The sequence below is a fragment of the Dama dama genome, chromosome 15 (genome assembly GCF_033118175.1).
Source record: "Dama dama isolate Ldn47 chromosome 15, ASM3311817v1, whole genome shotgun sequence".
NCBI classification, from domain to species: Eukaryota; Metazoa; Chordata; class Mammalia; order Artiodactyla; family Cervidae; genus Dama; species Dama dama.
In genome coordinates this window covers 90,754,972-90,768,443 of record NC_083695.1, presented here as the reverse complement: position 1 = coordinate 90,768,443, position 13,472 = coordinate 90,754,972, and the positions used below count along the sequence as shown (strand labels likewise).

Here is a 13,472-nt window from a genome sequence, read left to right as displayed (position 1 = left end):
CTTTTAATATGAAATCTTTTGGTGTTTTTATCTTATTAATATAGATCAAGTGTACGTATATATATGTGTGTGTGTGTGTATATATATATATATATTTTTTTTTAGAAAGTCATAGAGATAAGCACTTATGGAGTAAGCCAGTAGTGTCGTCAGCGCAGGTCAGAGACACGCCTCACCTTTCACACATCTGCTCTGGATAGGGACTTGGCTTTCGTGCATCACGGGGAAACACTGTAGTTCTACAGGCATCAGTCCTTACAGCCAGAGGCAGGAGTACAGTTTCTGTTGACTATTTTTTTTAGCTCTTTCTGCATGTGGCTTTCCTTTTTTAACGTAGAAAATAGCCTTCAGAAGGTGTGGAGGAGCTGAACCGCCGGCACACCTTAGAAGGCAGAGGGGATCTAGTGGCCGCTGCAGGTCCTGGTGGCTTCCGCATCTGCCCGGCTGCCTGGTCCTCCTCTCGTCTTTTCTGTTTACTTCACCGGGCACGCTTGTTGCTGGGACGGTGCACTTTCCACCCGACATTCCTCAGCCAGTGCAGAGTCAGCAGATACTCTGATTTGTTGCTCACAGAGTTTGAGTTGCAGGTAAAGGGGCCAGAGCTAGTGAAAAGCCCTGTGTTGATAGAAGGAAGTCGTTCTTTCTTTTCTTCCTGGCGCTTTGTGCTCCGAAGGGCAGGTGGCGTGGCTGTGAAATGAGTCTCTGCCGCCCACCCACCTGTGGCCTCGCGCTAGCCCCCCACCTGCCTGCTCACGCGCCCTCATCTCTGAGCCACGGTGGCTGACACAGGTGCTCGGGGTGGTTGTGAGAACTCGGGGAGCTGCCGTGCGTGCCTGTGCGTGGGAGCGCGGCGCACGTGTTAGCGATCTGGGTGGGTGAAGAGGTCAACTCCAGCCACGCTCACTGCCTTGAAGATGCGTACTCGCCATAGTTATTGGTAAGTTCAGATTGAAAAACTATTTAAATAAGAGGCTCTAAGGGTGACTGTTGACTGTGGAGGGCAGTATTCTGTATTTGATATTGTCGTTTCCATTTTCTTTGTACCTCCTTAGCATCCAATCTGTTGGGCACTTAGTAAATATAATCTTTATGCCACTGCTATTTTTCTGGATTCTATATAGAACAATGTAGTTCTTCTTTAAGCTTTTTTCTGGCTTTTTTCTAACCAGTGGATACTTGAATGTCATATGCCTAAAATAGTCTTTGAACTATTAATAGATATCACAATATCTTGTGGAAGTGATACATAAATTTCAAATAAGAACCCTCTAGAACACAGATTTTTTTTTTAAAAATTTCTCAAATTTTTAAGGTCAAATTCAATAAATATAATTTAAAAAATATATTAATTATACTCTCCTATATTATGTTCTTAGCTTTCAGAAATTTAGTCTTAAGAATTTAAGGTATAAATCATATTTCCAAGATGTATCCATCTTTTTACATGGTCATCAGGGACAGCGTTTTCTTAGGCATTGTACACATGATCTTATTAATATAAGGTAAGAAGTAGGCCTCTGACTTATGTAGAAAGCTGGAGGTTTGTGTGGTAAGTTTTAGGATTGATCCTTAGTATTCCCTTCAGTTCAGCTCAGCTCAGTTGCTCAGTCGTGTCCGACTCTTTGCGGCCCCATGGACCGCAGCACACCAGGCCTCCCTGTCCATCACCACCTCCCGGAGTTTACTCAGATTCATGTCCATTGAGTCAGTGATGCCATCCAACCACCTCATCCTCTGTCATCCCCTTCTCCTTCTGCCTTCAATCTTTCCCAGCATCAGGGTCTTTTCAAATGAGTCAGCTCTTCTCATCAGGTGGCCAAAATATTGGCGTTTCAGCTTCAGCATCAGTCCTTCCAGTGAACACCCAGGACTGATCTCCTTTAGGATGGGCTGGTTGGATCTCCTTGCAGCCATCCGAAAGGCCAGGTCTAGCTTGCTGAGTCTCGTAGTTTTAGGTGAGTCACAACTTCTCCCTTTTTGATTAAGCCTGGACATTTTTCCAGGGTCAGCAGAGGGAGATGGTGTCAGGGCGCAGCCCACAGGAACCAGGCAGGCGTACCGGAGCCCCTCCCTGTGGACTCACCCGGCACACGCTTTGTCCCTCCAGCTGTGAGTTGTGACGACGGGTGTGAAACGCGGTCCTGTCTGTCAGGGTAACTCATCAGAGACTCTGTGCCAGGGGTCTGTGCTGGGGGCTGGTCACATAGGCACCCTCTGCCTCCTGCTGTTTCTAAAATTCCGGACTCCCAGAAGGAAAGCAGGTTGGACCATATTACAGACAGTAAGCCTCAGTTCTGGGAACGTGAGAACGCGTCCAATTCTAAGTTCCCAAATGCCTGCCCAGTGGCACCCTTGCAGGCAGGCCCTTCTCAGAATAGCCGTTCAGACCTGCCATCCACAGGGCCAAATAAAATCATACCTTAAATTGGTATAAAGCTTATGGATTGGTTTCCTCAAGGAATAATATAGGTAGATATGTGAACACTGTCAGAAAGATGATGTTTGTATGGTTCTGGATGATTAACAGGTATTTGTGATTATTTTTAAAAAAAAGAACTACTGGAAAATTCCATTAAAATCACTACTGACCCCTTCCTCCTCCAGGAATACTCCACAGTTTGCATGCTGCCCTCAAATAGGTGATTCCTTTTTAGGTGCTTTTGTGTGGGTACTATTTGGGTGACATTTCAAACATGTCGATGCTCACACCTTGGTGACGTCATTTCCCAAAAAATGCCACCAACAGCGTCCTTCTGCTGGACCCACCGGGCCAAGAACCTAAGCCAGGAAGGTCATCCTTGTACGTGTGTGTGCTCCGCTGAAGAGTCTGTGCTCCCGCTCGACCTTCTTCCACTGGTGAAAGAGGGGAAGACTCGTACCCAACAGGAGTATTTTGCTAGATTACTTTTTTGTTTAAAAAACTCAGGGCAAACGTTCAGTGTAGCTCTTGTTAATATCTGTAATAAACATTTAAGGCAGAGGTCTCTAACCTAAGGTTCAGTGATGGCTTTAGAGGGTCAGTGAACATATGCAAACTGCACTTAAAATTTTTGTTTATATGTATTTTTCTGTTTTGAAGGTCTGTAGATTTTATCAGCTTAAAGGAATCTTGGCCCCGATAAAGATTTTAAGCTCCTGATTTAGACAAAAGGATACAGGAAAGGCACTTTTGTGGCTTATGTCAGGAGTTTCTTGTTTGATCTTTTTCATGAGAGCATTCTAACTTTAATGTTTCCTCTTTGTAGGTATTGTACTGATGATATGTTGCAAAGAGAAATGATGTCCAATCCTTTTTTGGGTAGCTATGGGGTCATCATCTTAGATGATATTCACGAAAGAAGCATCGCAACTGACGTGTTACTTGGACTTCTTAAAGATGTGTTACTAGCAAGACCAGAACTGAAGCTCATAATTAACTCCTCACCTCACCTGATCAACAAACTCAGTTCTTACTATGGAAACGTGCCTCTCATCCAAGTGAAAAACAAGCATCCCGTGGAGGTTGTGTACCTTAGTGGGGCTCAGAAGGAGTCTTTTGAGTCTATTTTACGCCTTATCTTTGAAATTCACCACTCGGGTGAGAAGGGTGACATCGTAGTCTTTCTGGCCTGTGAACAAGTAAGTAAGTAATACTCTAACCTACCAGAGCAATAAGGTTACTTATTGGGAGCCTTTGAACCTTGCTGGGAAGCTTTGAATAACATACAGTTTTCAGTTTGCTAATTAGCTGTTTAAATGTTTGGTTCCATCACACCTCATTTCTCTATACTTCAGAAGAAGCTTCAATAAAGAGTAAATAAAGCCTGTGCTTGAAAGGTGAATGGGGAATGATTCTAAAAGCAGGAGTTGTTCTGAAATACGGAATGGAGAGGGGGAGGGGGGAGTCCGAGGAGCTTGGGGGTGATCTCCAGAGCTGACTTCCTTCCCCCGGGGCAGGCGGGATCCTGGGCTCCCCCAGAGGCTCGCAGTGAACGCTCTCAGCAGAGGGAACACACTGGTGCGGCCACCCCCCTCACGGCAGGAACAGGGCTGGAGATGCAGAGCATATCCTAAGTGCTTAGCAGAGAATCAGGGAGTGCTCCTACGCAGTCAGTGGAGAATTAGGTAGAACACTAGAGTTTATGGCACACCCAGAGGGCTGTCTCCCTACACTTTTCTAAAAAGATGAATGAGAAAACTCTTCACTTGAAGCTGTCTTTCCAAAAGAACAACTGGCAATGTACACCTGAGCGTCTGTTACTGCTTTCAGACAGTCAGGGTCCATTTGGGGTGGCATTGGTCTCACGCAGTTACTCTGACCCTGCTTCTGTCTCTCCCACTGCTCTGAGGGCCAAATCCAAAAACCTCCAGAATCTTAAGAGTTAGACTTTCTTCTTCGAGACTGACTGCCTGGCCTTTTCCTCCTTACCCGTCATTTCACTCCAAAAGTGAAAGCCGTACTTTTTAGACCATGACCCAAATACGTAGCGTTTCCAGTGATTAAACAGAAACCGAAAGGAAGCTGCTTGCTGCTGGCTGAGCCACCAGCTGGGCAAAGACCAGCACCTCATCTCTCCGTCAGAGCCTTAAGTATGCACACGCTTTCTGAAACACCTTCAAGAGTGCTTATTCTGCTTATAGTCACAGCATGAAGGATGACTAAGCCTTTAGCTTTGAGACCTTTAGACAGTTTTCTCACAATATAAATTTTATCTGTTTCTGTAAAGAAAGTAATTCAGAATCTCAAGTATATGATAAACCACAGCATATTTATGTTTTTCATGTATAGATTATACAGTTTCTTGAGTAGTAAATCTGCCTGCTACAGTGATGTATTCTATTATCATTCCCTAATCCTGCGTGATTCAAGATATTCAAGAAAGTCCTGAGGGAAGAAATAAAATGATTAAGGAGACAGGGAAAGGATTTCTGAAAACAGGTTTTCGGTGTAGCTGGGTGAAGCTTCAGGAAGGAGGAAGGGCAGAATTAAAGAGTCTAAAGGCATTTGGAAGTTAGAGTTGCCAGGTGAAGAGAAGGCATACATCTCAATGCTGGGGGTGGGGGCAGTATAATTAAGACTGATAGAGTGAGTAGACATCTTCAGAGTCACCAAAAATTCTCAAATGGATTTTTGAAAAATAAAGCTCATAACAGAGTTGGGGGTAGTATTTGATTCTTTAATAGAAGCTGTAAGAGATGGCATAGTGACTTTTGAATTATCAGACTTGAGAAGATGCATTTTTACCTAGGATAGTAGTAGAAGCTGTAAAATCCACAGGGCTTAGAAGGGTATAGAATCTTCCTGGAAGTCAGAACAGAAAGACATCTCCTGTTAGGAAACCATCAGTCCTGCAGAGTCTTAAAGTCATGCGCGTGATAGTGCAGGGAAAGCTCAGGGTGGAGTTTGCAGTTCTGAGCCCCTGAGCATGAAGACTCATTCGTCCTGGCGGCGGCTGCTGATGTGGCCCAGTCTAGCACTGGGGTCTCTGGGGGGGTCTCCTTCTCGTCCAGAGGCTCCCAGCTCCTGGTGGGTGGGCAGGGCAGCCATCCTGCAGCTAGAGCGTGCCTTCTCTGGGACCAGCGTTCTTCCTCACAGCCCAGCTCCAGATTCCACAGTTTTTACCTGGTTTTCTTTTCTCCATCTATCCCCTAACAAGCTGAACACAGCTCAGTATCCTGATGGACTTTTCTTTTTTACTCCTTATGTCAGGATTAACTGGCATAAGATACGCTGCTACGGTCTCAGAATTTGTCTTTTGGAAAGTTTTGTCTTGCCCTGAAATCCATGTTAACAGCTATTGACCATCTTGCCCCTTGCTGTTTGAATCTTCCTTGATTTCAATATACAAGTTTAGAATCTGCCCCAGCAAACCAAATGTCATATGAAAGCAAACCCAAGCCGTCTAACAGAAGTGTGCTACTTGTTGTTTTTTCTCTTAAGAAATCCGTGTTAAGGTGCAGAAGCGCCCTCAGACCTTTTGGCTCGGTGAACGTCAGGGGCCTGCCGTCTCCCCTGACCACTGGCTCAGCCCCGTGTGTTGTGAGTCAACACCACGAGCCGCGCTCCCTGCGTCTCGGGCTCAGTTGAGACATGGAGGCCTTCGTGTTTACAGGGTGTTGTTCCTAACCACTTCACTATCTTTTAACCTGAAGAAAAAGGGAAGTAGATTAACTGGCAAACAAAGACAAATGAGACCGTCTAGCCAGATGGTCGTGCAACTTGAAGCAGTCACAGGAAGGTGCGCTTAGGTGGAAGGTTTTCCTGGGAAATATTCCATCTGGTCACGGCCCTGTCACCTGGGGCCGGATGTCTTCCTTCAGCGCAGGGGGCTGCATCTTCCATAGTTGTGGCACGTATCATGGGAAAGCCCTGAGGATGTAAATGCTCTGAACACCTTGAACCAGAAAGAAATGAGTAAACAGTTTGACATACCAGATGAATATCTTAGGCACTTTGTAAAAATTCTGAAGATATGACCTCCAAACTTTCTGTCATCTGAGCTTGAGGAATCCAAGGTAGATACAATAATGTTTCTATTTTGCTCTGCTTTTTTTCTTTTTGAAGATTTTAAAAAATTCTTTTTCCTCTCCATTTGGAACAAAATTCAACATTAGATTCCTGTTATAACTAAAGTTTTAGCAGCTGGAAGCAAATGAAAAATGACAGGCCTCAATTCTCAGAGAGTGAGAGGACTACTGCAGTGCAGTTTGAAGGTTTATTTTGATTGGACACTTGTGAGCGGGCTGCTAGAATCAAGCCTCCGCTTCCAGCTCGGGTAGCTATGTGTGCCAGGGTTGCCACCTCCCCACCAGGAGGAACGTACCCAGGTCCCTGTGAGGCCTGGGCAGCAGCCACGTGCAGGGAAACACAGATCAAGGACTTACTCTCCTCTCTGCAAATCTCTAAGCTTGCCTTGCTGAAAATGTGACATGATTAGAATGATAAAAAAAATTGGAATAAAGAGCTTTATTCTGATTATTCCAGCTGGCGGACTTTCATTCTTTACAGTCAGGAGTCCTCCTCTTTGCTTGGTTAAAAAAAAACCTGCCCCAAGTAGCCCAGCCACACAGGAAAGGGAAGTGTGAGCAGGAGGAGGTGCCCAGGTGACGGCGGTGTGGGCCACAGCCTCTGCCCGCCTCCCTGGGGTCTCTGGGGCAATAGGCCACCCCAGGTCTTGCTTCTTCCCAGGCAGATCTGTCCGCCTGCGAAGCCCTTGAGTTAGTTCAGTCCCATCCGACAGGTGGTGTGGAGGGAAGGAAAGATGAGCTGGAGCGCTGGGCAGGGGCCTCACATCTTTATAACAGTCACAGAGGCATCATTTTACTTAGACTCTTAATGGAATCTAATCTAATAAAATAAAATGGGGCTTCCTGTTAAAACTGAAACTCCAGTTCTTTGGCCACCTGATGCGTAGAACTGACTCATTTGAAAAGACCCTGATGCTGGGAAAGATTGAAGGCAGGAGGAGAAGGGGACGACAGAGGATGAGATGGTTGGATGGCATCACCGACTCAATGGACATGAGTTTGAGTAAACTCCGGGAGTTGGTGATGGACAGGGAGGCCTGGCGTGCTGCAGTCCATGGGGTCAAAAGAGTCAGATACGACTGAGCGACTGAACTAACTGACTTCCTCCATCTGGTAGTTAGACCCTGAAAAAAAAAAAGCAACAAATTTTGGAAGCAAATTTAAAAGGTGTAAGAATTACATTGTGACATCTTTCTTATATGAGGTTGTAGAAATCTGGTTGTGATTTGAGAAAAATTTAATAGAAAAGTACTATGTAAAATGTCTTGCTTTTTGAGCATTTTGCACGAATATACTTGTTTATAGTTTTAGGGCACATAATTTACTCTTTTTCAATGTATTTGATAATGAAACATTTTTAAAGAGTATTTCTAAATTCCTGAATCTTGCACATATATAAATAACAGTGCTTATTTCCTGCCTGCTTCATTGCATTTCTGCTGTGTTTAAAATGCTAAGTGCTAGTGGGTAATAATTTTCAGAATGACCCAGATTAAAGTTCTGACTATGGAACGAGCGTGTGTGTATGTGTGCTTCTATTGGAAACCTAGAGATTGCTTTACGTTCTTAGCTCTGCCACCATCCGAGCACAGTGGTGCATTCTCACTGATCTGAAAACAACTTTTGTTTCCCTGTCATTGCTAACAGACATGAGAAGTTGCCTCAAGCTAGAGAAATGCATGAAGGCAAAGACAGTACATTTCACAAGAGGAAAGCCATTCTGGACTAAAAGCAATGAAGTCATTTATAAATTATATTTAACTTCCCCAAAGAAATGTCCTTACACAGTTATATCTTCTTTTCGTGTTTAACAGTATCTGTAGACAACAAGTATTTCTTTCCGTGAATACCTTATGCAGCTTTTGCCAAATTTTTAAAAATGTTTTTTGACTTTTTAAACTTTTATTTTGTATTGGAGTATAGCTGATTAACAAAATTGCGACAGTTTCAGGTGGACAGAAAAGGGCCTCAGCCGTACAAACCCACGTGTCCATCTCCCTGAACTCCCCTCCACCCAGGCTGCCACATAACACTGAGCAGAGTTCCCTGTGCTGTGCAGTAGGTCCTTGTTTCGCCTAGAGTTTTATGTAATGTGGACAAAGTTGTTTGTAATGTCCTTTATTCTCATGGATGATGTTCTTCTTTTACTTTAGGATATTGAAAAAGCCTACGAAATTGTCTGTCAAGAAGGATCTAACTTAAACCCAGATCTTGGAGAGCTGGTAGTTGTTCCTTTGTATCCAAAAGAGAAGTGTGCACTGTTCAAGCCAAACGACGAAACAGAAAAAAGATGCCCAGTTTACCAGAGACGAGTGGTGTTAACGGCTAGCTCCGGAGAATCTTTGATCTGTAGCAACACAGTCAAGTTTGTTATTGATGTGGGTGTGGAGAGAAGAAAGGTAATTATTGCTGAGTAGGTAAATTGCCTAAACTAAATTGAGCAGACAGTTATCAGACTGCTCGTTGTCTTGGGTTCCTGTCATTTTGCGATCTGGGGCCTTCTCTGTATTCGGCCGTGTGTGCAGAGAAGCACTGTTGCGTGCAGTAACCAACGTCTTGAGCATAGGTAACTGCCTTTCATCAGCAGGTTGGCAGTCTGGAAAATTAAACTGATTGAGGTGCTAATGGAGAAAGTTTTAAGGAAACACAACTAGTAAAGCAAATTACTTGACTCCTAAACTAATCTTTTCTTCCAAACATGTCTTAGGTGTTTTTGGTGGTCTCACTATCAAAGTAATTAGCATCTTCTCCCAGGTAATTTACTAGAGATCAGTTTCAAGTACACTGACTCTTACTTTAGCGAATTTTGGCTTTATCGTTGACATGGTAAAATTCCATCCTAAATTTAAAAAAATATATATGTGTGCTTTTAATCACTGTCCTTAAAAATTAGGAAAAAACGTAAATAGGATGGCTCAAGCTGTCAAAGACAGTGGGGTTTTGGAAGTCCTAGCATGTAAACTGAGAAGAACCTACCCTGAGTACTGATCCATTCGCTGTTACTAGATTCTGTGTTGCTTCCATCCCCCCAGGAGACTGTGGGTCTCCTAAGTACCCTTGATCACTGTGACAGAGCCATTCCAGCCATTAGGAAGGTTCCCTCGGAAGCAGTTTGGCTTGACCTCACTGAATTAATCCACCGTTCAGAGAACCCAGGTTTATCACTCACCTTTAAACTTACACCTACACCTGAGAAGGATCACTGTCAGTGACATCTGTAGCTCTGTGTTAGCCGATTGGACTGGGAAGGTCCAGCATGCTTTATAGAGGTGAGACCCCGGGGGTCACAGTCCGTTTGAATAGCAGCTTGAGGAGATGGCGGCACTGTCAGAGGATCTTGATTTGTCCACGGGCACGTGAGTATCTGTCCCCATCGGGCAGTGTGGCGCTTTGAGAAGCGGCATCCGTGTTCCAGACAGTGCAGAGCACTCATGTTTATAGAAGCCACAGCAAAAGCAGACAGCCCTTAAATCCTTTTATCAAAGCTCTTGAAGTTTTCATCTCAGGGCAAGTGAAACAATAACAAATATCGTACAAAAGGAATGAGTCGGTAGCAGAACATTTTATGAAGTCAGGTGCTGCAAACAGCAGTCACTGCAGGGCGAGCGAGCCCGTGGGGTCTTGAGTGAGCCGATGCTCAAGCCGCTGTCCTTCCGTTCAAAGGTGTACAACCCCAGGATCAGAGCAGACTCGCTGGTCACGCAGCCCATCAGCCAGAGCCAGGCCGAGACCCGCAAGCAGATCCTCGGCGCTTCTCCCTCAGGTAGCCCAGCGGGCCCCGGAGCCACGCACGGCGGTTCCCGTCTGCTGGCCCCCCAGATGCGTCAACCCCGCTTTGCCCCGGTCTCTTCCAGGAAAACTCTTCTGTCTGTACTCCGAAGAATATGCCTCCAGAGACATGCGGCCGCTGAAGCCAGCGGAGATGCAGGAAGCCAACCTCACGAGCACGGTGCTCTTCATGAAGAGAGTAGACATCGCGGGCCTGGGCCACTGCGACTTCATGAACAGACCCGGTAGGTGCGGGCACGGGCCGGCAGGGCACCCGGCTGCAGCCCTGCCCGCTTAGCTTCTGCCCACCCCCAGTCATAAGAGCAGGTGGCCCCTAGCAGAGCAAGCATCCCGGGGCTTTGTTTTGTCCTGAAGCATTGTCTCCACTAGAGGCTTCTCTGAATGGGACTTCTCTGAAGTCATTAAAAGATTTTGTTTAAAAAAAAAAAAAGCACCCTCTAGGAAAAACCCATCCTGACACTGGAATGTCATCTGCCATCGGACACAGGGACACAGGGAAACGGGTGGCCAGGCCAGTGGAAGCTGGGGTGGCTCTGAGACCTTCCCTAGAACCATAGGGGGTTTAATATTGAAACTCTGCCAGTAAAGACTTGGAAGACCAGTTATTTTGGGCACCCTTGGAACCTAAGGTTTTCAACAGACTCCTCCCTAGAGGAGCAGTGGGATCTCCAGGAGGAGAGGGACCGGGTGAACTCCTCGTCTCATCCAGGACAGACCCCCGTCCTCCTCTGTAGCCATCTCCTCTCTGGGAGCCATCTCTTCTTGCAGGAAAAGGGTCGCTGTTCTCCAGCAGAAGCTCAGGCATGCAGGAGAGGGAGGCCTGCATTGAACGCATGTAAAGAAGGCCCTGGAATTCAGGTTCTTGGAAAAATCAGCCCATCACCGGGATAGCAGCCATGCCGTCCCAAGCCCAAGGCTTGACTCTGAAGGTATCAGCCAGCTTGGCTTGGCACAGAGCTTCTCCATCTGAGAGGAGGTTGTTAGGCCCGGGCCCTTCCTTATTAGCCGAAGTGACAGATACATTAGTGATAAACATACCTTGAGATGGCAGCTCGGAGGAAAGAAGCAGTCACAGGAAGTGACGAAGGTTGTAAAATGTATGTTAGCAAACTGTGAATGCGTTTTTCTTCTACAGCAGTGGTTGGACAGGATGGGCTGGGGCCCTGGGGGGGTGGGTGATCAGGTCCAGAAAGGCTGGGAAACCAGGATTCCTTTAGCTGTGAGCCCTTACCTCGCAAATGGTGAAGCCCCTCTGCCCTTGGCTCTTGCTCTGGTCCCTGAAGGAAAGGGAGTCTGGAAGGCAGGGGTGGGTCACTCACATCCATCTCTCCGGTCTTCCCCCGGAGACCCCAGAGCATGTCGCCAGCCAGCCAGTCATCACTCCAGACACCACCCCCTGAAGAAGCAGGTTTTATTTTTGAAAACTCGTGTTAGGCTTCCCTGGTGGCTCAGACGGTAAAGCGTCTGCCTGCAATGCAGGGCAGACCCGGGTTCGATCCCTGGATCGGGAAGGTCCCCTGGAGGAGGAAATGGCAACCTACTCCAGTATTCCTGCCTGGAAAATTCCATGGACTGAGGAGACTGGTGGGCTACAGTCCATGGGGTCGCAAAGAACTGGACACAACTGAGCGACTTCACTTGCTTTTCTTTCGTGTTGATTGCCCGGGCATCTTGTTTTCATGCTGGTAGTTATCGGCGGGCCAGCATGACGAGAGAAGGAGAGCAGGCCTTGTGACGTCCGAGGTTTTACAAAGCAGATGGCATGGCACAGCCAGAGCACAGAGGAACTGCTGGGTTTCTCGGTGGTTACCCTCTGCTGCTCACTCCGCGCGTGGGGCTTAGAGCCGAGAGAGTAGGGAACAAAAGGGCGAGGGAAACAATTCATTCCTGTCTCCTGGCAGTATGCACATAACTGTTTTCTGCTGTGCTTTGGGAAAATACAACTGTGGATTAACTCTGACTCATCGTTTTGAAAGAGAAAAGAAAAAAAGATGATGGTTGCAGCTGCTGCATTGAACGCCGCTCGTAAGTGAAATACGCAGATGAGGCAGAGCGGCCGCCCTCTGCAGGACTCGCGGGCCGTGTGGAGCGGATTTGGCGTCACTCGGCTATTCATCCAGCTCCCTTGGCCTGTGTGTGCGTGCGTGCTTAGTCGTTCAGTTGTGTCCAACTCTTCGCGACCCCCATGGACTGCAGCCCGCCAGGCTCCTCGGTCTGTGGGGATTCTCCGGGCAAGAACACTGGAGTGGGTTGTCATGCCCTCTTCCAGGGTCCCTTGGCAAGGCTCGCTTAAAAAAAAATCCCTCATTTTCTTCCCTAGTGCTGAGGGCTGACCTCCATGGTGAGTGGAGGACGCAGTCCCTGTTGATCCGGGTCAGGGAGTCCAGGGCCAGCGACCACGTGAGGTGGTTCTAGGCATCTTCCCACTGGGAGGGCAGGGAAGCGCCGTCAGCATGGGCGGGTCAACCTCGCCGAGCCCAGGGCCGTGCCTGACATCACCTTGGTATCTGGCCTCAGAGCTCGTTTTGTGGGCGGCCAGACAACTGGCGTTGGAATGATCTGTGAAGAGTGGACCCAAATGCAGACTTGCCAGACGTGGCATTTGGGACAAGACAGGGCCGTCTCAGAGACGGGGGAAGGAGGAAAGGGCAGGATTGGGTCAGGGCCCCAAAGAAGCGTCCAAACCTGTTACTTGTGGGGATGAGGCAGGGACTTCTCAGCCCGTGAATCAGGGAGTTAGACGCTCTGCAGTTTTATCTTCCACATGAGGAGCCCGGTTGGTGAGTGTGCCCTGGAAGTGCTGGTTCCTTCATCGCGGGAAATGAGAGATTCTGCTCTGGAGTTTACAAAGGGGCTGAAGATGTCACAGTCCAGGTGAAGAGGCGATCGGAGGGGAAATGGGCTCCGGGAGGGAGCCTGGCGTGGATCCTTCCATCCCTGGTGGGGAGCGTCTGCCGCTCGGTCGCCCCCAGACAGCCAGTACTCGACTCCTGCACTGGCAGGAGGCCCCACCTTGGTTTTTGAATTCACAGAGGTCACACGTCATCTGCCCAAGGTCACACAGAGCCGACCGCTGTTCCTAGACGGCGGAGGAGGAGGTTGGAGAAGAGACACACATGTGCCGAAACCACTTGGGAGCCAGAGAGGAGGTCATTTTTCGGAATGAAAAGAAAATC

At 47.3% G+C, this 13,472-nt stretch overlaps 1 protein-coding gene across 1 annotated transcript in view; it reads left to right on the top strand.

Annotated features, from left to right (window-relative positions):
* The window catches only part of DHX32 (DEAH-box helicase 32 (putative)), a 51,263-nt gene that overhangs the window by 27,015 nt on the left and 10,776 nt on the right, over positions 1-13,472 (top strand). Inside the window, exons 4-7 of the mRNA XM_061162893.1 lie at positions 3,246-3,618; positions 8,661-8,906; positions 10,171-10,270; positions 10,362-10,520. Of these exons, the coding sequence (XP_061018876.1) occupies positions 3,246-3,618; positions 8,661-8,906; positions 10,171-10,270; positions 10,362-10,520 (878 nt within the window). The remainder of the gene's footprint in view (positions 1-3,245; positions 3,619-8,660; positions 8,907-10,170; positions 10,271-10,361; positions 10,521-13,472) is intronic.